Source organism: Ochotona curzoniae, unplaced genomic scaffold (assembly GCF_017591425.1).
Source record: "Ochotona curzoniae isolate NIBS_2020 unplaced genomic scaffold, NIBS_Ocur_1.0 contig_1, whole genome shotgun sequence".
In the NCBI taxonomy this organism is placed as follows: domain Eukaryota; kingdom Metazoa; phylum Chordata; class Mammalia; order Lagomorpha; family Ochotonidae; genus Ochotona; species Ochotona curzoniae.
Genome location: NW_024464918.1, coordinates 29,499,537 through 29,527,347, shown reverse-complemented (window position 1 = coordinate 29,527,347; position 27,811 = coordinate 29,499,537). Strand labels below are relative to the sequence as shown.

Here is a 27,811-nt window from a genome sequence, read left to right as displayed (position 1 = left end):
GGTGAACGAGCAAGGTCGGCTTCTATTTTGACCGCAACACAACAAAACATTGTTCTTCCCCAAGATGATAAATAAAACCAGGCTTTGCAGACTAAACATTTTTATCAGGCCCATTTTCCCTGCTTTTATAAGGCAAAAATCAGCCATCCTCGAGCTCTGGATTGGAGCTGTACCAGGCAGGCAGGCAGGCAGGCAGGCAGGGCCCTGCATCCTCCTTTGAGAATGGCTCCAGCCAGCAGGGTGCTGTAAAAGTCCACGTGAAAACAAGGGCACTCACCAACAGGGGTTGGTGGGCAGCAGCTCTGCCCCCTCCTCTAGTGCCCCTGCCCTCCACCCCCAGCTCCTCTCTAACAGCCTCTTCAGTCAGACATCTTTCATGAAAAAGTTTCCCCAGCCTGGAATGTTAGCAGGGCAGGGCACCCTTGGCAGCGACGCCCCCACTCACCTGCAACGCTCACCGCCCGCCCAGGGGCCGCGCCCACCGGACCCACATCGAGTGCCACCCCACATCCTTCATGCAACAAACACCACACCCGGTGTAACTTGTAGTTTTCCAAGGAAAACCCCAGACCAGAGGGGGCAGATTTTGTTTACACTGACTCCAAGGTTTCATAAAATACTCATCCCCCTCAAATATTTTTTAACTCTGCAATGATTAACCCTGATTCCAATAAAGCAGTCTAAATATTTTCTGTTAATATTTAATTTAGGGAACGGCTGAGGCGCAGCCTCCAGGAAGCGCACCTCCACACGCTTCTGCCAGCGTCCAGTGCGTCCTAAGTCCCCTGGGTTCTACTGTGTCCATTTTTCCATTCTGTGACCCTGGCCGACTAACCATCTTGGGTGGGATTTCAGGAACAGCCTGCACCTGACCCTGCCTGCCCAGCGCCACCGTGACAGCTAAAGAACCTGCAAGGGACCATGTTCCCCCAGCCTCCATCCCCATGGCCCTCATCTTCCCCATGCATACAACAGCTGCTGCGCTCTAGATCCCCACATAGCCACAGCTAAACCACTGCCTGCTGGCCTTCCCATTCCGCCGATGAGAAAGGAAGTGGCGCAGACTCCATACCCCGGTGTCCGGGCCCTGCTCTCCAGGACAACGCTGTCCCACCGCCCAGAGAGCCCTTCACAACCTGCAACGGAGCAGCTCATGGACCCCAAGGTGCCCCTGCCTGCCCTCCCTCGCTTTCCTGGTAAAGCCGGCATGGAGTGGAGTCTCAGGTGTGCTCTGTAACGGGAGGACGCGCAGCCGTGTGCACTAGCCACTTTCCAGGACAGCAGGGAATCACTTTCCGCAGGTTTCCAGGCTCAATGACCTGGGAAGAGGGAACGAACTAAGGAAATTCTCTGGGGAAGGTACACGGAAGTTAATCAGCAGGGGAAGGGACCCCAAGGTGGCAGGAAAACCTGACCCTCCAGCCACTGGCACGGGGCAGGGAACCCAGCTCGGGAGTGCAGGGAGAGAAGAGGGGAGCAGCTGAGGGACTGGAACCTGCTCACTGGACTCCTTCCTTTTCTGCTTCCAGTACTTGCCAATCCAGACAGTTCCTGAAGCCCCCGGACACGTCCGTCCCAGTCACGGCAGTGGTGCCGCCCAAGATGCCACTGGACCCCACTGGGCACATCCTACACACCAGGCGCATTGAACAGCTTCCTCATCACCGGGTGCCGTGTGAGTCAGGAGCCTTCCATGCAGCCTCGCTCACTGCTGCACAAAGTGGCTGCTGCTCCCAGCCAGCCCCAAGGCACAGCTCCCAGAGACCCCGCGTTGGACCCACAGGTACTGCTCAAACATGACGAGCACCGGTCACGTGCCACAGTCCCAGAACACACACAAGCCCAGAATGCTTCCCATTCACAGGAAGGACCCTGACATCTGTGATCCCATGTCATAGCAAGTCGCAAACTCTGCTGAGTTAGAGTCCGAAGTCCAACTTCCTCTGAGCAGAGCGTGAAGAACAGGTCTGAGCAGACACCGGCTCCACCCACCCCAGGTTGTGACCACCACTAAGACCCCCGTGCACCGAGCACTGGCTGGCCGTGCGCTTCTAGAAAGACCTTGAGAAAAAGTAAGAAAGTAGCCGAAGAATGCTGTTAGGAGCCTAAAGCTGAGAAAGGCACTGGAATTTCGCTTAAGTATGCTGGGATCATTGGACAGCTGCCATCAACTGGCTGTTAAGTCAGAGTCGCTGTTCTTGGTGTGTCCTCACGTGGGAAGGGACCGAAAGACCTGCGATGCCACTCTCCAGCTCGGAAGCACCACCACAAGCTTGCTGTGCCGTTGTTTTCCTCCATTTTCTTTTGAGCAGTGAACTAAGTATGGGATTACACACGGGCAAGAAACCAGAGAATTCTATCAGATGGCAGATAACATCTATGACAACCCAGGAACTCCAACTGGCAGAAATTGCACCACAAGTTCTGGAAACAACAGCAGGTGCTCACAGTTCTTAGGAGGTGCCTAGGACTCAAGCCTTGGAGGAAAGCAGACACGAGCGGCTTAGGGAGATGAGACTCACTGAAGTTCATGGCTTACATAGTCCTCACTAGACACAAGGTGAGGCTTGTGTTCCAGGCTCACTCATGCCCTCTTCAGAAGCTTCATCAGCTGGCTGAGGTCAGAAAAGGGAAGTCGGGGTCCTGCCACAGCCCAGCGGCTAAAGTCCTCACCTTGAACGCACCAGGATCCTATATGGGTGCTGGTTCTATTCCTGGCAGCCCCACTTCCCATCCAGCTCCCTGCCTGTGGCCTGGGAAAGCAGTCAAGGACGGCCCAAAGCCATGGGACCTTGCACCCGCGTGGAAGACCTGGAAGAGGCTCCTGGTTCCTGGCTTCGGCTCAGCTCTGGCCATTGTGGTCACTTAAGGAATCAATGGATGGAACATCTTCCTCTCTGACTCTCCTCCTCCCTGTATATCTGCATTTCCAATAAAAGTAAATAAATCTTTAAAACACAAAAGTGGTCCAATGCAACCTCTCTGTGTGGTGACTGCAGCTCAGCTGGATATGCAAGCAGTTTATGAGCTGCCTGAATGTGTGCCCTGAGTCAGCCAGTCACAGCAGCTGACACTGGACACCTGCGAAATCCAGTTACGCCCAAATAAGGCAACCCCTGGAATTGTACCACTCAGACCATCTGTATACCACCTCCTAGTTATAAACTACAGATCGGGGCCTGGCACAATGGCTCAGTGGCTAAATCCTTGTCTCAGGTATGCTGGGATCCTACATGGGCACTGGTTTGTGCCCCAGCTGCCCCTGCTTCCCATCCAGCTCCCTGCTTGTGGCCTGGAAAAGCAGTCGAAGACTGCCCAAAGCCTCAGGAGCCTCACCCATGTGGGAGACCTGGAAGAAGCTCCTGGCTCCTGGCTTCGGATTGGCTCAGTTCCAGCCACTGCTGCCAGCTTGAGGAATGCACCACCAGATGGCTGTTTCTCTCCTTCTCTCTGAAGATCTGCCCCTCCAGAAGCAATGATAACCTGGATTTTATTTATCTATTTGGGCCACTTTTTTAAAAGATGTATTTATTTGCTTGATTTTAAAAATCAGAGTTAAGCAAGACAGAGACAGCTTTGCTCCTCTGGCTCACTCCCCAGATGGCTGCAACGGCCAGGACGGAGCCCTGCTGGTGGGGCCCAAGCACACACCATCCTTCACTGCTTTTCTCTGACCACCTGCAGGGAGCTGGATTAGAATAGGAGCAGCTAGGACACCAACTGGTGTCTCTATGGGATACTAGCATCCCAGGGGGTGGCTTTACCCACAATGTCAGCCCCTTGGTCCAAATTTTATCAATTACTGATACCCATTTAGATCAAAGTCAAGTCTTCCCATGTACCAGCCATCTGCTCCAGCTCCTGCACCTAGGCCGTGGGAGTCCTGCTGCCGCCCAGTGACTCACCCCTCTGCGGGCATGTGTGCCATGTGTCACCCTCTCTCCACTTTCAGCCTTACTTTCTCCACTTCCTTTCTCCAATAACAGCATTCTCAACACTGCCACTTCCTGTGTCCTTGTGGATTCATTAAACCTAGGCACTACAAGTGAGCGAACAACGGTGTGGTTGCCATTGAATGGGCAACATAGGACCCCTGCTGTGTGCTAGGGGCAGGCCTAGCACGAGCTGGCGAATGTTGCAGCCCAGCCTGCCCCACACACTGTATTAGGATGCACATGAGGCTGTTGCAGCCTGGACCTGCCCAGATTACTCCTGGTCCCTGTACCCAAGAGTGGTAGCAGGTTCCATGGTCACACCTAGCTCGTGTTCTGGCCCTGCCAAATGTGACCTGTCCCCTGTTCCAACATTCAGTCAGGCACTGGGATCTAGCCTTGCTAGACAGGCCCCTAGCCTTGGCTTTCACGTGGACTGGCGTGTGGTGGTCAGCAATGCTCCATGTTAATAAGCCGAACTCCAGATTCCCACGTGGGCTGGGGCAGGATGAGTCTGACTTATACAGATCTTCCAGTCTCTTCCCTCCAAGCCACCAGGTCACAGTCCCCTCTCTTATCTGCAAGTACAGTGGGCAGGTCATTGAGTGTCCCTCCGGATTCATTCCTCACCTACACGCACTGTGGCTTTATCCATGGACATCCTCAGGCAGTAACTCCAGACTCCCAAGACCCCAGAGCTCACCAATGAGCAGCCAGCAGGAGAAGTTCAACTCCGTTGTTGCTCTGGCCGCCCACAAGCTCAGGATTTGTCCATCCATTGCTTGGCAGTGATGGCCGGGGAGCTAGGAGCCCCAGCAGGAAGCCTGGCCACAGGCACATGGCTGGGAGATTCAACACCTACACCCCTGAGCAGACTTCCTCGGACTCTGCCCATGAATATGACAGTGTCCCTTTGTTACTGGAGAAATTCCTTTGAAGTGAAGTTTTAAAAGACACCATCTCCACCGTTAGCTGGGTGGAGCTCTTCCTCCTGCCATGGCAGGAGGTCTGGAGTTTTTTCCTCTGGACACAAGGAGTCCCCTCCTGCCACCATGGCAGGAATCCTTTTTCCTCTTTCCTAAATAAATCCTGCTGTGCAAACTAGGTTTGTCCATATGAAAATTCATCTTCGTGTGAGACAAGTAAGGAGGCTGCTGCCATGTTTTGCGTCAAAACATCCTAAAGCAGTATTGTGCTGACTGCTAACGAGGGGCTGCCAGAGGTAATGCCACTCAGCTGCACCCTGCAAACACCCTCCCCCTCCCTCGCACCGCCAGCATCCATCGCGAAGCTCCCAGCACATCTGCCTGGGAGAGAACTTCCCGTAGCCACTCAGGTTTTTGTCCACTCTTTGGCTTTTTTCAGAGCTATCTCAGCCTTTTTTGGAGGAGGCTGTGAAATTATCAATGGAGAAACTACAGACAATGAATGCAAAGGCTAGGATGGGGAAAAAAACATCTGATTTCCATACAAATGATGAGGTGAAATGTTGCAATAATATACTCCAATCATTTTTATGGGAAAGATCAAGACCATTGACTTTTAAATAAAGTCTCCACTGGTGCCCTAAGTTCATTCCAAACCTGCTCCTAATAATTAGAACCTGAGAAGGAATTTCAGGATAATATTTAAAAGTTAATGAAAGCCAGCGTAAGCATTCATGTCATTCAAACGTGACCTCTGCTCTACAACACATTGAAATGCACATCACCTTGACCTGAAACACGGCAAGGTAAAAAAATTTTGGTCAATATAAATCAAACGTACACTAATTTATTCAGCAGGTTTCCTGGTATCTGAATCAACATCAGAAATCTAACCAGTATTTGTTATTCTGTTATTGACAAAAGGAAGCATATTTAAATGATAACAAGTACTCAAGGGTGTCATTTGGAAGTTAAATTGTTCCCCAAGGACAGCCTTGGTAAACAGCTACATTTAAAGGTCATTTACCACCGAATTATGAACAACTGTTGCATTTATTAGCACAGGCTCAATAGTTTGAAAGCTGCAGTCATCAATTTTTACTGACAACGAGGTCTAATTGTTCAATGAGAGTAAGCAACAAAAACAGAGCTTTTCCACATCAACTTCCCTCCCCTGCACCACGATCATGAGTTAAAAACTGGGATATGCCAACTTTGCGTAGACATGCATCTGAGAAGGCTTCTACCGACAGGGTGATGAAACAGTCTCAAATATCACCCAATGAAACATGAAGGCCCTTTCCCATGCTATGGCCACCTGAACACAAGACAGGTACTACCAGCTGCGTTCCACTTTTAGTATGGGGGGTAAAGGTTAGTTTCACATGTCAGGAGCCACAGGGTGCCCAGACACCCAAGCACCCATGATTCTGGGTGTTTCTGGACGGCGTGTCTGGATGAGATGTCTGTGGCACCTCAGAGAGAGCGAGGCAGATGGCCTTTCACAGTGCTAACAGACCCCAGGGCAACACACTTCTCTGTGCAGTCCCCAAGGCTGCTGGTTCAGAGGGGAGTCCAGAGGAAGGGAGGGCTCTGCCACAGGGCAGCACGTCCAGGTGACCCCACAGCACCTGCAGTGCCAGGGCCAGGCCGGGAGTTGTTCACACTCCTGCAGGTTTCTTTGACAAAGCGCAGTGTGGCCCCTTAGGCTCTGGGCTCTGCCATCCTGGGACAGTCTCCTTTAGAGAAGTGATTTGGAGCCCACCATGGGGTCTTAGCAGACACTGACCCATCAAGCCAAGAGCAGAGGACGCACCCCACTCCACCTTCAAATGCAGCTGCAGTGCCTAAGATCGAGCCTCAACAACACAGTGGCAGCTCAAGCACCCACGGCTCCCATTCCTGCAGCCAGGGCTTCACCAAGGGCATGACCATCCTGGCATGTGGGCGCCACCTGTAAGTGGACACTACTCCCCTTGCTGGATGTTCCTGAGGCCAGGGGTGAAAGGAAATTTTCATGGGCTCGACCTAGGGCTACCCCTGGGTGTGCCCTTGGCTCGGAAGGACAGATAGCCACGCAGGCAGTTCGGGGCTACAGCAAGGGGCTTGGCTGGCCACGAAGAACCGTGATCAGAAAACTGCTGAGGTTTGTACAAGTTCTCTCATCCTACCAACTTCTCACATGCCATTGGCACTGCTCAACAGTGGAACGGTTGCATGAAGATATACCACAGTGCCATGCCAGGCAGGGCAAAGGTCTCCACTACCTGGTGCCGCCTCTCCCAGGCTCACTGGCCCAGCAAGCAGTGGGCGGAAAGGCAAATGCATCAGCCATCCTGAGGCCGAGGTACCCGCTTAGCAGCACATTCTCCCCCATTACCACAACTTCACCCCCTGTGGACCTACGGGCCTCAGCATCAAAGCGCAGGATGCTCCCATCAGCTCAAAGCATGAGTCCACTGAGCCAGGTCACTTGACACAGCCCACCAGCCTGAATTCACAGGCAAACACGGCAGAGCCTGTGCTGACCACCAATGGCTGACTGGCTTGTCACTGCTGCGTCGTGCAGGCAAAAGAGAAGCTGCTTCTAACAGAGAACCCCACGCGCAGGCCTATTACCACCTGGCCCTGTAAATGTGATCCATAAAAACTGCTGCAATCAACTGGACAATAGCAGACCCAGGAGCGCGAACTCGGGAGCCAAAGTGTGGGTTCTCCACCCGCTCCTGGCTACATGCAAGAACGTTCTAGGACATTCTAGAACGTCAGGTGGAACCGTGCCTGTCATTCTTGATCTGGAGACAAGGTGTGGTTTGAAGGGTTGCATGCAGATGCCACGAGATATATTCAGCTGTGTGGTCAAATGCTTCAAGTTCAGCATGCCCCAAGATGGCTCTGCTCATCTCTCCCTCTCCAATCTGCTCAAGCTATACTTCTCATCTTGTCCAACACAAACAGAAAACAAAAAACTGTATCATCATTCTCTCAATATCTCAAGCTAAAAGCCATGGAGGTACTCCTATTCCTCACTTTTTCCATAACCCAAAACCCATCATCAGAGCACCCCAATGGCTCCATCATCAAATCCATCTTGTGGGGCCAGCATTGTGGCACAGTGGCAAAAGCTACTGCCTGAGACGCCAATATCCCATTTGGAGTACCAGTCTGAGACCTGTTCCACTTGTGATCCAGTTTCCTGCCAATGCCCCTGGGAAAGCAGCAGAAGACTGCCCAAGTCCTTGGGCCCCTGCAAACCCAAGGGAGATCCAGGGGAGGCTCCTCCATCCTGGCTGCAATCTATCTGGCCTAGCTCCAGCCATGTGGCCCCTTGGTGAATGAATCAGCAACTGGAAGATTCTCTCTTTATTGCTACTTCCCTCAAATAAATAATCTTTAATAATAAAAAAGGAATATCTGCAAAAAATCTACCAAGAATTCAACCATCCTGAAGCATGTCCACCTCCCAGCCTGCGCTAGCAGAGCTGCTTGCTCTCCGCCCCTCAGCAGTCCGTCCTGCACACCGTTTATAACAGTGGTAGGCACTGTGGTGCAGCAGCTTGTAATACTGCCACCGCAGAGGAGTGTCTGGGATGAAATCTCACCTCCACTTCCCACCCAGCTTCCTGCTCATTCACCAACAGCCAGTGGACAGAGTACTTACGCCCCTGCCACTCTTGGGAGCCCTGCAGGCTCCGGGCTTCAACGCGACCCAGCCCCGGCAAGGTGCACACAGGCAGGAAGCCCTCTTGTGTTGCTTACATCCGTGTCTAGAACACTGGGGGATGTCTGACAGTCGCTCAGGCCAGTCCCACCGCTACACTTTACAATGGCAGAGTCACTGTGGCCTGCCAGGCCCACACCATCACCACATATCAGGATTCCATATGGATTCCAAGGTCCTGGGCCTTACTCTCCTCCCCTACACCACCCCCTGGACTCGTCTCAGAACACAGCAGGCTCAGACTCCTGGATGTTATTCCCTCACACACCCTTGTGACCCCCATCCCACCTCCTCCAGGTCTCCCACCCCAGGGAAGGACTCTCTGATGACCACAGCACTCTTCTTTAAAAACAGATTTAATGGGGCCTGGCGCGGTGGCGCAAGTGGTTAAGGTCCTCGCCTTGCACACCCGGGATCCCATATGGACGCCGGTTCTAATACCGGAAGCTCCACTTCCCATCCAGCTCCCTGCTTGTGGCCTGGGAAGGCAGTCGAGGATGGCCCAAACCTTGGAACCCTGCACCCGTGTGGGAGACGTGGAAGAAGTTCCTGGCTCCTGGCTTTGGATTGGCGCAGCTCCGTCCATTGCGGCCACTTGGGGAGTAAATCAGTAGATGGAGGATCTTCCTCTCTGTCTCCACTCTTCTCTGTATATTTGACTTTCCAATAAAAATAAATAAATCTTTAAAAAAAAAACCCAGATCTATTTAGTTGAGAAGCAGAGAGAGCATGGGTATCCTGCTACCTGCTGATTCACGCACTCAGTCCCTGAAGGCCCCGCCAGGGGCTCAGCCCGGAGCCAGGGACGCAAGGCTCCCCCCATCCCACCCCACACTCCACAGCCCCGACATTGTCCCTTCCACTACGCATAACTCAGCTTCCATTGCCCTCTTTCCTGTTCCACCCTCAACTGGCTCACAAGCTCCCAGAAGTCACAGACTGTGGAAAACACCATCACGTGTCCCCTAAAGACACAGTCAGCTCCAGGAAGTGCAGGGAAGATAAGCATTTATTACCAGTCTTGTAAAATCAGGTGCTTGATGTGCAGGCACACACAGCAATCTGAGAGTTATCCCTCCCCTGCCTCCTCACTGGCTGAGTGGTATACACTCTCCCCAGAACTTCATCCAAGAGATGATGAGAGACTTCCTTCTCTCTTGCAGAACTGGTCACCAGAACAGTTCTGCTGCATCTCCCATCCCAGTTGGCTACCAACACTTATCCAATCTGTGTTCCAGACAGGCCACCAGACATTTCCTCCCACAGACTTTTAACACAAGTGTCCCCAGAAGGCTCAGACTAGCACGGGTCACTACAGATGGTGGAGACAAAGCGAACTGATTTGTTGCCACTTTGTGCACAATGCTCAACACGGTCAGGAGCAGCTGTAGGTTTATGTAGGTGGGCCATGGAGTGGGTGATCCTGTTTACTAAGCACTGCCAAACGACCATGACACATCTTCCTGTTCACATTCCTACTAGGTTTACACACCCATGCCCCACACCCTACATCCTCCTGTAGTGCTGGCTCTTACCTACCTTTTTGCCTATTGTACCTGTTGAATCTACACAGGTGCACAAGCGCACACACACACTGCATTTTCCTTTGCATTTCGTTAATTCTCAGTGACATCTGCCATCTTCATAGCAGCTTGCCTATGTTTTGTGTTTCCTGTTTAGAGAGTACGGCGAGACCCCAGCAGCTCCTGGATGCTGCATGGCTGGGTGGGGACAGAGATGCACCAGCAAGACAGGAAACTGACCCCTGCCACATATCGGGATCACCCACAGCCGTGGTAATCACGGGGACCCACAGCACGCGCAGGCAGAGCAGACAAGGAGCGCCAAGTCAGCACGCAGCCTGGGAGCTGTCATAAGAATACCAGTTGGCTGTATGTAATTGTTGCTGTTGGAGAACTTCAAAGTATTTGCCAAGAGTTTACTTCTTATAACCTAAACATTTCTCTTGGGCTTTTGTTTACATTATCAAGTTACATTAAAGAGCTTGAAAAAAAAAAAAAAAGAAACACAAGTTACCCTCAAGGCAAAAATCTATTTGAAATGAAAATAAATCATGAATAAACCAAGGATTCTCCTGCTGGCATTCTGCATCATCTCCATGAAGCCACAAATCAACACTACAAAGCTGGCAGTGTCACTATTATCCTCTTCTGGGCAGGCAGGAGAGCAGCTTGCCCCAGGTTGAGTCCAGCTTTAAAAGGCTGAGATGGGGTCTGAGGGCAGAGCTCACAGCCCACGGCCCTCCCCACTAGGCAGCCTCCACCACAAACCCGGGACATTTTACAAACCCGCTCTTGCCACAGTCCGGAAACACCCAGGGAGCACCTGCAGTCACCCACACTGAGTGTGACCAGCACCTGCATCTCCAAGAATGCGCCCGCCCCGTCCAGACACAGCGGACTGCAGCCTGGACTGCGGAAGAGCTGATCAAAGCAGAAAACTGCAAGGTTGTATCCTGGATTGGATCCAGGGACCAAAAAAAGGGGGCAAAAACACAGAAGTAGAAAAGCTGTTGAAATCCAAATGAAGTCTGGAGTTTAGTTAAAAGTAATGAAGCAAACACCATGCTTCCCCTGGCGACCAAAGTCGCACAGTGACGGACTGTGTTAACACTGGGGGAACTGGGTGAGAGGACACAGCCCACTGTCTTAGTCTCTCAAATTTCTACAAATCTGAAATGATTTCAAAGCCAAGTTTTTTAAAAACAGTAAATTGGAAAATAAATCCTACCACAAATATGGATACTTGAGTCTAACTCAATGAAGGGAAGCCGGCCTCTGCTCCTAAATGTTTTAAGTACTATGTTTCCATAGTTGAACCTCCGTGTGCCACAATGTAAAGAACAAGTTCAAAGTGCGTCTTCTGTCCTCTGCCAGAGACCCCTCTCTTGCACCTTTGATGAAATTCCCTGCCGGACTCTGAATGTGTGTGTCTGCCATGCCCATAGTCGGCAGGAGGCACCCCCGGGGAGCCCTAGCCTGCTACACAGAGGCCCCCTTCACCACCTGGGCTCCTGATGACGACTCAGGACACGGCTGTGGGCACTGCACCCTCGTCGGCATCACCCTCCCACGGACGCGCCTGTGGGACTGGCTGGGAGGCAGGAACGGAAAGGCCACACTGCCAGCTCCAGGGCAGTCGCCCATGATTCCAACTCCATCTGGTGACCCGCCCCAGCTTGCTGTGGGACTGGCAGGTGGACCCTTCCTGGCAGCAGGTCTGGGTGTGAAGCCAGTAGAGCAGTAAGCACTTAGGGCTCAGAGCTTCTGTGAGGGTGGGAGGGCAGTGCCCTATGGTCAATGAGCACTCTCTTCCCCAGGACACCAGGTAGCCTGGGTCAGCCACTTCTCTCATCCCCAAGTGGACGCTGCTCTGAGAACAAAAGGACACATGGCAAGAGAGCCATTCTCACCCAGCTCTCAGCACCAATGAGGCAAACCCAGGCAGCAATAAACACACTGAATTCCACACCAGTATGCACACACTGCCGTTGTAATAAAAACAAGTGGGATCTGGGTGACATTACAGTTTCCTAATTCTGCAACAATGTTTTGGGCTTTTTTTTTTTTTGAGCATTTTATCTACCAGGTGTTCATATGGACAGATTTATAAAGGCAAATGTTAGTGTTGGCAGAAAAGCAGCTGGTGGGCATCCGGGCCTGGTAAATGCCAAATTTGTGCTAACTACACCAGTATGCCAGTACAGCCGCTTACTATTTTATTTCAAAGATAAGTGGGGAAGGTGGGGAAGGCCAGGCCGGGACATGCCACCCCAGCCCCTGGGTGAGAGGCTGTAGATTGCCTGGAGAAGGGGGTCTGAGAACATGTGGAAGAGGAAGTGGCTAAGACAGGGGAGGAAAGACTTCTGGGGGCTCCACAGACTGGGTTACTGCACTTGCAAGCAGGCGAGGGAGCTGAGACGAGGTGGTTTAGAGAAGGGAAACTGGAGGGCATGTCTGGGTCAGCCCGGGCTGGGCTAAATAACATCACCCACAGCCTGTTGGCACACTCAAAAGCTGGGGCTGGGAGCATGCCTGGCTGGGCTAGGCCACGGTGGTGCAGCAGCGCTGTGCCACATCAGACTGGGCTGTAACACACACCGGATTGGTGAAAGAACTCGATCGGGGGCAATTCTGTAGGGGTCTTGTGGGCTCACCTCTGTGGGACTGCAGCATCTGTTGCTTTACACAGAGGGCTGGAAGTGGTGACAGGCAAACTAAGCTGGGCCACAGAACTCAACTAACAGGAACCCACCTGTCACCCGCAGGAGCCAGGGCTGGGAGAAGGCCAGACTGCAGTATCTATTTGTACATGCAAAAGCCAGGATTCAGGGCAGACCATGCCAAGCAGGGCTACTATACCAGACAGCAGGCATGGGATCTGGGGCTGGCATTAGGCCTGGTAGGGATACTTGAGCAACTTCCCTGCTAGGCCACAGCTCCCTCTGGGGAGCACAAGAGCTGGAGCTAGGTGGAGGCCAGGCCAGGCAGGGCTATAGCACTCATCAACATTTATGTGTTGGCTGGTTCTGGGGACAGGCTGGGCTGTGCCAGGTCACAACACCCACTAATGTGCAGAAACCAGGATAGGATGTGGGACTGTGCCTGACTGGGCTATGCTCTGAAACCCATCAGCCAGAGCTGAGACTTTGGGTGGGCCATGCCAGGCTGTCAAAGCAACTGCCAGCACTTGCAAGACCCAGGACATGGAATGGGCCTGGTAGGGGAACTCCTGAGACTCCCATGCTGGGCTGCAGCTCCCACTGGTGAGTGTGAGAGCCGGGGCAGTGGGCACGTGCATGGGCTGGGTGTAGAGATGGGCCCAACTATGCTAGGCTCTAGCACCTGCTTGTGCTTGCAACAGCCATGATGGGTGTGGGACAGGCTAGGCCACGGCACCTGCCAGGTCACAAGAGAGCCGGGTCAGTGGGTGGGCCAGACTAGGCTAGGCTCTGGGATCCATCAGTGGCAGCCAGAACACATGCAGGCCAGTGGGGACAGGCCACATACCTGCCAGTGAGTGCCTGGGGGGCCGGCCATGTCAGTCTAGGCAGCAGTACCAGTGGGCACACACAAGATCCACTGCCAGGAGCAGGCCTGATAGGGAAACTTGGGGAACTCCCATATTAGGTTGCAGCTCCCGCTGCTGAACCTAAGAGCCAGGGCTGGGGGCAGGCCAGACCATGCATAAGTGTGGGCTGGATCTGGGGTAGGGTCGGGCTAGGCCAGTCCACAGCACACACTGGCACAAGAAAGAGCCAAGACGGGGAATAAGTTGGGCCTGGTTGGACTGCAACATTTGCCCTTTCACATGAAGGCCGATGCTGGAGTGAGCCAGGATGGGCCAGACTGCAGCATCTGCTGGCAAGGCCTAGACTGCACCCATATCATTCAGCCAGGTGGCAGACCCCGAAGGAGTTACTGGCTCCTGGTTTCAGCCTGGCCCAAATCCAACTGTTGTGGCAATTCAGAGGGTGAATGAGGAGCGGAAGATCTCTTTCTCCGCCTCTCTCCTTGTTGCTGTGTCTTTCAACGAGATAAACAAACCTTTAAAAAGAAAGAAAAATCTTTCACAGTTGAGTCTATGTCTTTATGAGGATTATTGTTTGCTCACAAGTGTTTTTCCCATGTGACATGCATTAGTGTACCCAATAGTTAAGTTGGCAAACGATCCAATTTTCTTGATTTTGTTTATTTCTACTTCGAAGTCCAAATTATGGAGAGAAGAGAGAAGGGGATACAACGCTTCAATCTACTGGCTCACTCCCCCAATAGCCACGATGGCCAGACTAGACAGGTCTGAAGCTGGGAGCTGGCAGCTTCCTCTGCGTCTCCCACGTGAGTGCAGCGGCCCCAGGACCTGGTCATCCTCCGCAGCTTTCCCCGGCCAATATCAAGGAGCTGGACGGCAAGTGGAGCAGCTGAAACAGGAGCCAGTTTTACAATGGATGCTAAAGCCACAGGCTAAGGCCCAGCCTACACGCCACCACTTCAGCACTAGGGCAAACTAGGCATTACCACCGTGATAATGTGTAATACGGGCTACGAAATGTTAGCCTATTTATATGCTTCTCAAAGGAGTTTCTTTCTAAAGTTTAAAATAAAAAAGGAAGGGGAGGACCTGCAATGGCCTCAGTCTGCAATGGCCATTAGCAAACTCACTGCCCAGCCTGCTGTATATCCTTCTGCTGGCTCTGCACCCACGGTCACCCAGCACCAGAGACTCCAGCCATCATTTGCAAGAATCTTTCAGACACTGAGTGCCCCAATGGGAATGGTCTGAATGTGAGTATTTTCACTCAAACTCCTATCTTGAAATCCTAAACCCAAACAGGCAGGGCCTCCTGGGGAGCAGTTAGGCCAAAGATCTCATACAGGGATTAGTGTCCGGGTGAAACACCCAGAGGGCTATCTGTCCAGACTTCAGGGAGGACACACAAGTCAGGACCGCCCATGCTCCAGACCCTGAACCTGTCTGCATCATGAACTTGAACTTCCCAGCCTCAGCACTGTCAGCATGCGCTGATGGATTCCTCGGTCACGGGACAGTCTCAGTGCAGCCCCAACTGCCTACGAAGGTCAGCTTTCTAACAGCTAAGCATGCCACTTCCTTCCTGGTCGGGGCTGAAGTCCACTCCAGCATGGCCCTCTGCCTGGGAGCTTTGCATAATCCAGGCTGCCTACTCAAAACCCCAGTCTGCACTCACCCCTGCCTTGCCCCGATCTGCTTTGGGCCTCCAGGCCACGGCTCTGCCAACTGCCTGTCCTACAAACATGATCCACTCGCTCCTTGCTTACAAGGAGACAGGGACTGCCCTGTCCTGTGCTGGGGCACAGTGGGTGAAGATGGACACACTTTCCAGTCCCAAGGGGTTTATGGCCAAGCAGGGAGGCACACAGTCAGCCATGGTGGGCGAGAGGGATGGGAACCCTCCCCCAGAGGTCATATTTGTGCCCATCTGCTTCCTGGCACAGGGTCCTTTGCTATTTCTTCATAAAGCAAACTGATTTAAAGCGACCCCCACTTTCCAGTTGCTGTGACAGGACACTTCTGCCCAGTGCTTCCCCTTTCTAGAATACACAACGCCAGCAAATTCTGATCAGATTTCAGTGTCAGCACTTCCAACACCTACGGCCACCTGTCCCCCAGTGGGCAGAGCACAGCTGGCCTCAGCCTCTTGCCCGGCCTGGGCACGGGCTCCAGTGGTCACAAGGGCAGCACAGCCCTTGCCAAACTCACTCAGAGGGAGACTGGGGGAGGGGGGCTGTAGACACCCCAAGCATGTGACCCCCTTCGTCCTTTCCAGTCCTCACACAGCACAGCCAAGACCCACAGTGTCTGAAGCGCAAGGACTCACCGGTCGCAGGGAAATTATTTTAACACAGTGAGCACAGTTTCTACAAATTTGATTTTAAAAAGATGTCTGTATTGGAAGGACAGTTAGAGAAGCACAGAGCTTCCATCCATTGGTTCATTCCCCCCCAAATAGCCACGAGAGTCAAGCCTCTGGGACTCCCTCTGGGTCTCCCATAGAGAGGTAGGGATCCAAGCACTTGGTCATCTTCAGCTGCTTTCCCAGTCCAATTAGCAGACAGTTCGTAAGGGACCCAGAGCAGCAGACTTTGCACCAAAATGCTGGCCCTCATAAACTTTTCTGAATAACAATCCAACAATACCCATCACTAGCTTAAAAAGGACGGGAAGGAACTCTTGCTGTCAGTGTTCTAAAAACATCCTAGTCATGGACACAGAAAGGCCTGTGTAAGTGCCCGGATCTGGCACAGTAATTAGGCAGCCAATAATGACAAGCATGTGACCTATGAGAAGGCCTGGCTCTGGTCCTGCCTACTGTGCTGCTGATACAGCTTCCTGCCTCCCTGTGCCCCAGGACACGGCACACAGTGCTCAAGGATGCGGGCACCTGCCAACCACACAGGAGGCCTGGGTGGAGCTGCTGGCTCCTGGCTTCATCCCATCTCAGGCTGCAGGTGTTTGGGGCATGAACCCCCGGATGGAAGACTTCTCCTTCTCCTCCTCTGCTTTTCACCTCAAATGAAAAATAAGTTTTTAAAGTTTGTTTTTAAAAATTATGGTGAGAAGCCAACATTGTGGCATGGAATGTTAAGCCGCTGTCTGCGAGAGCTCCTTCCAGTTTCATCCAAGTCTCCCATGTGGGGGCTGGAGGGAGAAACAGGGACTCAGACACGTGGGCCAGCTCTGGCTGCTCCTCCCAGACCATCAACAGGGAGCTGGACTAGAAGTGGAACAGCAGGGGCAGGCACAATGGCTCAACTAGCTTATCTTCCATCCGCAAATGCTGGCATACCATGGAAGCGCTGATTCATAGCCTGGCTGCTTCATTTCCCGTCCAGCTCCCTGCTGTGGCCTGGGAGGGAAGTCAAGGACAGCCCAGAGCCTTGGGACCCTGCACCCGTGTGGGAGACCCAGAAGAAGCTCCTGGTCCCTTGCTTCAGATTGGCTCAGCTCTGGCCATTGTAGCCATGTGGGAAATGGACCACTGGATGGAAGACCTTCTCTCTCTCTCTCAACTCTTCTTCTCCCTGCAGATCTACTTTCAAAATAAATAAAAATTTAAAAAATAAGTGGAACAGCAATGCTGTGAGAATGCGCTCACATCCTTCCCATAAACTTCATGAGTGCAGCAACTCCCACAGCCAAAGCAGCCTTCTAACCTCCTGGGAGGAGATATCCTTCCAAAGCAGAGCCTGGGGACTAGCAGGTGCACCCCAAATAATAAAAAGATGAAAAATGTCGAGGTGGTGGAAGCCCATCCAAAGAAGCAAGCTGACATCGGGCAGTGGTCCACTGGTGCAGCCCTGGACCACTAAAGCCGCCGGGCCCTTGGCTCTCAAGACCTGGGCCCCTAAGTGGCAGCCTTCTTTTCCTCAGAGCCCACAGAGAAAGCCTGCAAGACAGGAGGGCGCCCCCAGGACCATGACAGGCTCCCACCACAGGCTCGCCACCTGGCAGAACCAAAGTCAGCCGAGATTTTCCGTTAAGCAGACATGGATACTGTTCCAGGGAGAAAGCCTTGAACGGGTTCACGTTTAAGTGTTTTAAAGCAAGACACTTAACGACCGCCCAAATGTTAACACACTAGATAGGATTATTTATATAAATAACAACCACCACTGCGCATGGGGTCCACGACAGCTTCCTCAGGGTTGAAGCACTTCAAGTACTTGTCTGGGGACACGTGGACCCAGCTGTGTATTTAATTCTAAAAGCCCACACACTCCCTGGATGTCTTTTTTAATCACTGCTCTTCATTCTAAATCTCCCTTTGAGAGGGTGGCTTAGTTCTTGCTCTGAAGACAAAAGGGTTCAAACACACTGTCATCAGATACCAATAATATTTATGGGAGGGGAGAGGGGTTTAAATGAAACTAGCAGTGTGCAACTGAGTGAATCAGAGGTGAATAAAATGCAGACAGCTCCCTGCCATCCTGTCCTAACCCTAAAAGATTCAGATCTGCTAGGTTCCAACAGGCGCTAACAAAATAAGCAGTAGAGCCATGCTGACTCTCAGGCCAAAGCGCGTGAAAGCTCTTTAATAAAGGTTAATCACTACCCTAAGCCCCCAGCCAATATTTGATTTCGCATCAAATGAGGAAGGGCCGTAGCAGCAGCAGTGACTTTAGCACAACATTCGGACACTTTTTTGCCCGAGGCCTAGACAAACCGGTAAGATGAAAGAAGTGGTACAGGCGTTGGAAAACGAGAAAACGAAGCTTAACAGCAAGCAGGAACTGGCCCACCTGTTCTCCTTAACGACTGGGCGTAAACTGCCGCTTATCAGGAGGCACTGCCCCCCCCCAGCAGGGCTGCCGGCCACAGGTGTACAAACCCACCTGGCCCCACACGCGGCGTCCCTCGCCCCACACCGCCCGGTGAGCACCGGACTGAACAAACTTGGGGCGCCCCCCCCCCAGTCAACACCTGCGTTTCCAGCGGGGATGACACACACGTTGCTTCCAATGACGATTGTGAAACAAAGTAACACCTCCCCCGCCTCAAGGAATCCCGTGGAACTCCGAAGCCGGCAGGAACCTGTCGCCCAGCCCTCCCGAGCCGGGACGCCGGGGTCGGCCGCGCCAACCCCGCGCGGCGCCGGCCAGGGCGAGCGCCCCGTCCCGCAGCGCTGCGGCCCCGAAGCCCCGCGGCCGGCGGGCCCGCACCGGGCAGGGCAGGGGCTCCGGGGACGGCCCGCGCCCCTCAGCCGCCGCGCACCAGCTCCGGTCTCCTTGACAACCGCGCCGGGGCGCAGCCCTTCCCCAGGGGCCGGGGGAGGGGAGAGGGCAGCCGGGGCGACGCGCGCACGGGCGGCGGCTGCGGGGCGGCCCCGGGCGCGGCGGCCGCAGGGGCCTGGCGGGGTCCCGCGCGGGCCGCGGCCGCGCCTACCGTGTATCCCCGCTCCAGGTCGCTCTCCTCGTAGCGAAAGGACGGGATGTAGACCTCCATGGCCGCGCCAGCCGGGCGGCCGGCCGAGCGCGGGGACGGGCTCCGAGCTGCGGCCGCCGCTCCGCCCCCGGCCCGGCCGCCCCGCCTCTCCCGCGGGCCCGAGACTGCGCGGCCGCCGCGGGGTCTGCTCCGCCGAGCGCGCCGCGCCTGGCGCCGGGGCGTGCCGGGGCTGGAGGGAGGCCGGGGGCCCGAGGCGCTGGAGCCGGCCGGGCAGCCCGGGCCGCCGCGGGAGAGGCGAGCGCGGCCGGCGGGAGAGGCGGGGCCTGCAGCCCTGAGCCTGCGGAGCGCGGCGGCCGCGCCCGGTTCCCGACGCCCCTGCCTGCGGGACACCGCCGCCCTGGGGAAGACGGAGGCTCGGGGTGGGTCGGCTGCATTCGTTCCCACCCTGGCGGGCAGCGGCCGCACTGAGACCCTCAGCCCTGGCCGCAGCGTCCCATCTCCAGATAGCCCTGTGTGTGTGTGTGTTTGTGGTGGTGGCGGTGGCGGAGGGGGTGCCTGGGAACGCAGCGTCGCCAGGGCGCAAAGATGCTCAGGTTTCATTTCACAAACGCAGCGGATGAATAGATCAGGAAAACGGGGTACCCGCCGCGGAGTATTACTCAGCCCTCAAGATGAACAGCACTGGGTCCTCTGTGGCCAGGCTCATGCAACCGCCGGTGTCTACAGAGAGGAGCAAGTCGGGCCTGCCAAGACCCACACCGCGTGCGGAGCATGCGGGCTAGCCTATACCTAGTGTCCCTTGTTAAAACATTTTACATAAAGCACTGCCTCTAATGGTAAACGGTTTTGTTATTAAAAGAGAAAAAAAAAACTAGAAAAACACAAGACAAAAAAACAAAACATGTGGGAGACAGGACCCTGCCTCCCAGCCCAAGGCCCTAAAGCCCCCAATACCTGAAAGACCAATTGCCCAGCTGAGGAACTTGATGTCAAGTTACCCAAAAAAGTACTGCGTTTTTTCCTCAGGTTAGAGCCGCAAACAGAACAGAAACTAAGAGGTGACCTCTTGCAGCCAGAAGTGGCCAGGCCGCAGGCGAGGGGTGTCCTCTGGAAGACAGGGTGTCTCCACCTGGGAACTGAAGAGCCCCCTGTGGGGAACCCGACGGGGGGGGGGGCACGAGGAGGAAGCCCCCTTTGCCCAGCCCCACCTGCGCCCTGTCAGGCTTCTCCAGGCGCCTCATCTAAAGACAATCTGAAGATGCACAGTTCGCAACTCCAAGCCACGTCCTGCTCCCCAAAATGAAAAACAACTGATGAAAAAACCAAGAAAGTTAAAAGCCCTTTGTGCCACAGCTGAGCCTTCCTGTTTTCAGCCCTGGGGTGGAAGGCTGTGTGTGATGCTAGCCCCAGGCTGCAGCTCACCTACTTGAATTCTCTGGGGACTTAGCCACTGCCCTGTGTGACTGGCCTACCTGCCTGACTCACCAGGACTTAGCGTAAGTACCTGCAATAATCCTGTTGTCTCCTGCTTGGCAGACAATCTGGCAAACTGGGTTTTCTCTCTTTTACATTTTACTTATTTCAGTTTGAGAGGGAGAAAGAAGAACAGATAGAGAGGTATTCCATCTGCTAGTTCATCCCCAAATGCCCACAGTGACTGGAGCTGAGCTGGTCTGAAACCAAGAGTCTCCTCTGGGGCTCCCATGTGGGTACAGGGTCGCAAGGTTTTGGGCCATCCTCCACTGTTCTCTCCAGCCCAAGGAGCTGCATGGGAAGTGGAGCAGCTGGGACTGGAACCAGCACTTGTGTGGGATGCCAGCACTGCAGGCAGAGGATTAGCCTGTTGAGAAACCATTTCTGGCAGCATGAGATCACCTCCAAGTTTCTGTTCCGTAGATCTGCCTTTACAATAAAAATCAATCTTCACAAAAATAAATAAGGAATGCAACCCCCATTTGATATAAAACTAAAACAGATTTTTTTAAAGATCTTACTAAATAAAACCTTCCCAGGCAACCAGTGTGCTGGCATTGCACATAAAGCCACAGCCTGCAGCCTCAGCATCTTTTATTGGCCTCGAATTCAGTACAGGTTGCTTCACTTCCAATCCGGCTCCCTGCTGCTGTGCCTGGGAATGCAAGTGCTTGGGCCCCTGCACTCATGTAGGAAACCTGGCTTCAGTCTAGCCCATCTCTGTTTAAGCCATTTGGGGAGTGACCTTGCACGTGCAAGATCTCCACCTCTCTCCCCTCTTTGGAACTCTGTCTTTCAAATAAATAAATCTTAAAAATAAAACAAAAAACTACATTTAAAAAAAAAGTAACAAATTAAGGAAACTACTTTTATGGTCCTAAAGGAGCCAAAGACCTCTTGGTAAATAACATATAAAAGTATTATATTTTAGACTACACAAGAAGTTAGTTAATGAGCATAAAGCTTGAAAACCATTCAATAATGAGAAAACATTTGCACCAGGAATAACAAAAGACATATACATTTTATATTTTTAAAATAAGTATTCTTTTTTTCTAATATCCCAACAGGAAAATAGACACAATCTGAACAAGTCTGCTTAGCTGCAGCTAGGCCAGCTCTCCACTGGCAGGAGGCTGAGTGTGGGGCCACCTGGGTCTCTCCACAGGAATCCTCAGATGTCTTGAGGACAGGGAACCTAGCTTCCGCCCAGAGGGAGAGACCCAACAATGGCTCAGAGCCTGGAGCACCATGGCCCTTATCTGCTGGCCTCAGGAGATTTGGTCCACTTCTGGAATTTCAGGGCTAAGCGGCTTAGATCAGGTCAGCAAGCTGCAGGGATCCTCATGACCACAATGGCCTGAGCAGCCACAGCAAGGAGGTACAAATGACAACAAGGAGGTGTCATTTTCCACCTGTCAGATTGGCCAAAAGTTTCCCCCAGTGCTGGTAAGGATGTGGAGAAATAGGTACCAGTGATAGGACAACAGTAGCAATTGTTTTAAGTGCAACAGCTTCATGTACACAGGGAAGGAAAGGTATGTACAACAATATTGCATAATTTTTATCATGAGAAAAATCTGGAAGCAACTCCTAGTGGTAACTGGGTAAAAATATGTTGGTACACCTGCACAATGCTGCAGGTAAAACTCCTGATGGAGAGATTTGTGGGTGAAGACAGCGAACTGCACACATGTAACAACTGGACCTTTCATCCAGCCCCAAGGACTGCAAGGAATGCTCGTTTCTTAACCCACAATAATAGCAAAGCATTTCTGCGAGCTGGAAAGCACACTGCTGAAAGGGAACAAGAAATCCTCCATTTCCACCTGCAGCGGGAACACTGCAAAGTGGCCCAGTGTGCACAACGGCAATATCAAAAAGTTTCACAGCCCGGGCCCACCGGTATTTCGTGAATGAGGAACGGCTGGCTGAAATAAGCATTGGCTCAAAATTAAGAATCAACAAGATCTCTCATTCCCTTCTCTATTTCTGGAGAACTCTAAAAGATATTCCCTCTGCCGAAGTTAAAAGAGACGGTGTTTGCATCAGAAGTTGACTGACCTGCCTGAAGACATGAGTAATTTTACTAAGAAGTAATTAGGGTCAGAATGTACGATGAACACAGAAATCCTGTAAAAGCTATATCACATCCACTTTACCTGCTAGTGGGAAACAAGAAAATGTTCTCTAGAGAAGCTGCTCCAAGAGGGAAAACTCTGAGCAACATTCCAAGTTCTCTGCATGTGGCCTGCACGGTCACCGTTCAGCGCTGCTGAAAGTTGACACTGTCATAATATACTTGGGGCATCCAACCTGCTTTCAATTTCCACTGTGAATCTTGAGACGGCCAAAGCTGAGCAAATGTCTTAGGAAAGCATCTAACATGGAAGACAGCCCAACAAATTATTTTTTCTTTCAAAAATAATTTGGAAGAAAATAAACAGGTTGTGGGGGGCAGGGAAAGCAAGTTAAGTTCTTGTTAATACTTTCTCATAGACACGAGAAGACACTGTATCTATGAAACAAAAACAGGAAGTTATCAAGAAAAGGAACAACCGGGAATAGATGTTCACGTTGGTGGGTAAGACGCCTGACATCCCCATCGGGTGACCTGGGTTCAACTCTCGGCCCGGGCTCCTGACTTGATTAGCTCTAACGCAGATCCTGGGGCTGCTGAAGAAGTAAGGAAGCTGACCTCCACGCATGTGGGAGACCCAGAGAGCATTCCACATCCTGGCTTCAGGCCTGATGCAGCCTGGGCCACTGGAGGCACCTGGGGGGTGAACCAGTAGATGAGATTTGAAATCAACAAAATATTTAAAAACAAATTAAAAAAATAGGAATAATTTAAAAAAAAACAGAAAAATAACTCCAAGAAAATAGATCAAAATACTCTAGATGAAGAACAGGCACCAACTATCTGTTCCGAACCTTCAGCATCCGAATAATTTCATTTCCAACAAGACAGAGAAGGGCTGGTGTGTGGCACCATGGTTTTAGATGCCACCAGCAATGCTGGTGCCAGCTGGATTCCTGGATGCTCCACTTCTGATGCTGCTCTCTGCCTGCCCTCGTGCCTGGGAAAGCAGGGGACGGCAGCACGGATCCTTGAGCACGGCACCCATGGTGCTTGCGGACTTCCTTGAACTGGTCGTGATAGGATGCTGGCGTGTTGTTTTGAAACTGTTGACAGCCAAGTGTGCTCTGATCTGCCTGAGTCTGTGGGTGGATGAGCAGTTCTGCTGTTTAACTGGGACTTACCGTTGCTGTGAAACATCTCAAAATAGGGCCTAGCAGGAGAATGTCAGCTCCAGGGGTGATCATCGAGTTCTGAGTTGCACATTCCAGAGTCCTGCTGGGCAGGCTTGACCCTTTCCTTAATCTAGTGAGTTAATCTTCAGGAAGAACTGCACTGGCAGCCAGCACACTGAACACATAGCAACTGCACGGTAACAAGAGGGACGGGGGCCCGACGAAGTCCTCAGCAAGAGACATGGGCAGGGGGCTCAGTTCACTCCCCAGGAGCTCGCGGCTTCCCCAGACCCACCTCCTAGATACCATAATTAGATCCCGTCTACCCTTAATCCATCAGCACACACTGTGAGCCATTAGTACAAGACTTTGGGGGCCACACCTCTACTACATGGGACTTGGGGGGGCACCCAAACCATAATCCAAACCAAAATCCTACGCATTCTCAAGAGCACAGTGTGTACACCCCCCAAACCAAGGACTGAATCAACACAGGTAGAACATGGGGTACAGAAAACAGAAGACACAGCCCAGGGCAGAACAAAGGGGATCCTCAGGCTCTCTGTGGTGGGGCAGGCAGGAAGGGCAATGGCCCTAGTGCACGATGCTTTCAAGCCACACAACTGGGGATGAAATTTCACTCACACCACACACCAGGACAGAAGGCACCAGCCCCAGGACGTGCGGTAGCATCCCAAGGGACCAGGACATGCAGTTCCAGAGTCGAGGGCTGGAGGTCACAGGGTAGCAATACCCAGGCAGCAGTGGCCCGGAGCACAGGGGACCCAGAGGTGGCTCCATGGAAAACACCCAGAGTGGCCATGTTATCCATGAGTGCCCTTGTAAGAAAATGTGCTGGGACACACAAACGAGCAGCAGTGTAACAGGACACCCACTTCATGAAACGGAAGAAAAAAAATCAAGTCTTATTCTACCTGGGGGGGGGGGGGGGAAGAGGACGTTCATGGAGAAGGGGCAGGTGAGAAACGTGCTTACTGAGAGGAGCAGAGGGGATACCAACGGGTCCTGGATGGAGCGTCCTGGAGAGGAAACGGACACTGGAGAGAAGCTGAGAGAATCAAATGAAGCACAGAGCACGTTCATAATGCTGCGGCATAGCATGGTGAAGCACAGCTTGCGGCACCAGCACCCCACCCGAGGAGGGGCTCGGGCCCCACACACTGTTAGGGCCACGTGGGAGTGAATCAGTGCACGTAACATACCTGCTCATCTCTCCTTCTCTGCCACTAGCCTTCCAGTTAAATATATAAATCTTTAACATAAATAAAGCACTAAAAACTGTGGCTCCACATTGATTCAATCATTACAAAGGTTCTATGCTCAAATGAGATGCTAATGAGCAAGGTTGGACCGACAAAACACGGGAATTACCTGTTCCTTCACCAGTTTTCTTGTGATTGAAAACTGCTCCATAGGGCCGGCGTGATAGCATAGTGGTTAAAGCCCTCGCCTTGAATGCACCAGGATCCCATATGGGCGCCGGTTCTAATCCTGGCAGCCCCATTTCCCATCCAGCTCCCTGCTTGTGACCTGGGAAAGCAGTGGAGGACAGCCCAAAGACTTGGGAGCCTGCACCCACATGGGAGACCCGGAAGAGCTTCTGGTTTCTGGCTTCGCATTGGCCACAGCACCAGCCGTTGTGGTCACTTGGGGAGTGAGTCTTCGGATGGAAGATCTTCTTCTCTGTCTCTCCTCCTCTCTGTATATGTGATTTTACAATAAATAATAATTTTTTAAAAAGACAGTGCCATTGACACCTTCTGCAGCCGCCTTCATGGTGGCCGCTGTCTTAAGACTGGACCAAACGATGAGAACTTTAAAAAAAAAACAAAAGAACTGCTCCATCAAAAGAAGATGTAGTTCTTTAAAAGAAAGCCATGACTAAGTATACTGCATTTCACAGCTGTAAACAATATTGGTATAGGCATAGGAATGCGAATACTGAATACCGATTTAACCACCAATTTTAAGATAGTTACACTGGAAGGTTAGACAGATGGCACAATGAAAAAAACTGCTCATTCACTCTGAAATACAAACAAGAGAGGGAAGGCGGAAGAAGAGAGAGAGGCAGGGACAGACAGAAACAGGTAAGTGCAGTCTGTCCTGGGCGCTGCTGGGCACAGACCCACTGTACTATGCTTAGGCTTGACGGCACTGGAGTGATCTGCAGACCATGTGCGGACATGCTGGAGGAGAGGCCTCATTAGAAGATGCAAATTTTCAGGTTCTGACAGGCAGACAGCTCCATGACACAGCAAATCCAAAGCGAATCCGAGAAATGCACAGGAAGAACCCCAGGGCATTACCAGAAGGCCCGAGCAGCCTGCCACTCAGGAGCTATTGTTTCCTTTTTTCTTAAGATTTATTCATTTTTATTGGAAAGTCAGATATACTGAGAGGAGGAGAGAGAGGAAGATCGTCCATCCCACGGTTCACTCCCCAAGGGGCTGCTATGGTCAGAGCTGTGCTGATCCAAAGTCAGAAGCCAGGAACCTCTTCCAGGTCTCCCATGTGCGTGCAGGATCCCAAGGCACTGGGCCATCCTCCACTGCTTTCCCAGGCCACAAGCAATGTGCTGGATGAGAAGTGGGGTTGGCGGGATTAGGACCAGTGCCCATATGGGATCCTGGTGCAGGCAAGGTGAGGACCTTAGCTGCTAGGCCGCTGCACTGGGCTCAGGAGTTTTTTTTTTTTTAAGTGCCAACATACCAAAAAGCAGAGTCATGATTTCAGAAGCTTGGTTTCCTTCCTTGGCCATTTTCATGTTCTGTCCCTTCACTTCACCTAAATCCTCCAGTTGACACCTCTCTCTCCATTTCTCTCCAAGAAACCTTAATCTTCTGCCTCTGTAACTCAAAAGCCCCTCTCCTCCTACGCCCCCCGCACCTGCTGCCGCCACCTCCGGGCCTCCTGCCTTGGATGAAGCAAGCTGAGGGTCCTCTCTCTCCGGTCTGCTTCCTTGTAAATCTGTTCATTCTAAACTCACGTGAGCACCGTTACCCAGCAGTCTTGGTCGTCCCTACTAGCTACCAGTGCTCTTCTCTTTGGTCTCCCCTAATTTCTGTACCACAAAGAGAAAAGCTTTGAGGTCTGAAGTGTAACTCCTCTGCTCCACGTAAGCACCCTGCCCTCACTCTTGTTGAGAAATGGCCGCACTTCTCTCAAGCCCGTCCGTCTCAGGCTCGGAGCCCCATGCTTTTTGGCCTCCAGATGAATGCACTGAGAATCAAACTTGCACCCTAGGGGTCTTTCCCACTCCGTGTGCTGCAGGCTAAGGCCTCACATCCTGGGGCTGTTCTCAAGGTCTTCTCACTCTGCACTGCCACCGAGCTCCCTTAGTCTGATTCATGCTCCCTCTGGGTCTCCAGCCCCTGGCACGTACTGACAGCCCTCGCTTAACGACAGGAGGGCATCCCCGAGGCTGGGCATTGCCGCCTGGATGTACAGTGATCCAACAGCCAAGACCTCTCCCCTACTCGTGACCGTCGCTCTACAGGCTCCCATGGCGCATCTCCGGTGGCAGAATGTTCTGGGAGAGACTTTTTTGGGTAAGTAAGCAGGGAGACTGCAAAGAAGCCCTGTTAGACAGATCAAACAGCTGAAATACAAGAGCTTTGCTCGGAGACACTGAAGGATTCAGTAACATTAATCATAGCAAACATTAAGTACCTGCTACTGCTACCAGACTCCTATCAGGGGGCACTTTCCCTGCTGTAATAAACGAAACAGCTGTAAAGCAAAGTAACTTACTCAGTCAAGCTGTAGGTTCTTCAGCCAGGATCCAAACCAGTGCGCTGGATGCCCACACTGCCAATCAGTACCAGAAAAACAACAAAGCTAAGAACTTTCTTCAGGAAACACGCACAGGGGATGGCAACAAGGCCAGACAAGGATCCAGCAAGACTGACATCCGACATCCATCAGCACAATCTAGAAGGAGCAAGGCATCATTAGTCCTGCTGGAGCAAGGGTCCTTCTTTCTAGCGACAGGACTTGAAAGCATGTTTGTGAAAATGTGGACATTACATGTTAACACA

The 27,811-nt window shown here is 52.4% G+C and overlaps 1 protein-coding gene across 5 annotated transcripts in view; it reads right to left on the bottom strand.

The window, feature by feature from the left end:
• Positions 1–20,232, bottom strand: part of SNX24 (sorting nexin 24) — an 84,558-nt gene extending 64,326 nt beyond the window's left edge. For 3 of the 5 annotated variants that reach the window (XR_005882519.1, XR_005882510.1, XM_040968197.1), the window contains exon 1: positions 19,023–19,109. Coding sequence is in view for 1 of the 5 variants with exons in the window: in XM_040968197.1 (XP_040824131.1) it covers positions 19,023–19,082 (60 nt within the window). In the remaining 4 variants the exon portion in view is untranslated. Of the gene's footprint in view, positions 1–19,022; positions 19,200–19,976 lie in introns of those variants that run through there. The other 2 variants (XR_005882530.1, XR_005882505.1) reach the window with 2 other exon arrangements.
• Between the last annotated feature and the right edge of the window lie 7,579 nt (positions 20,233–27,811).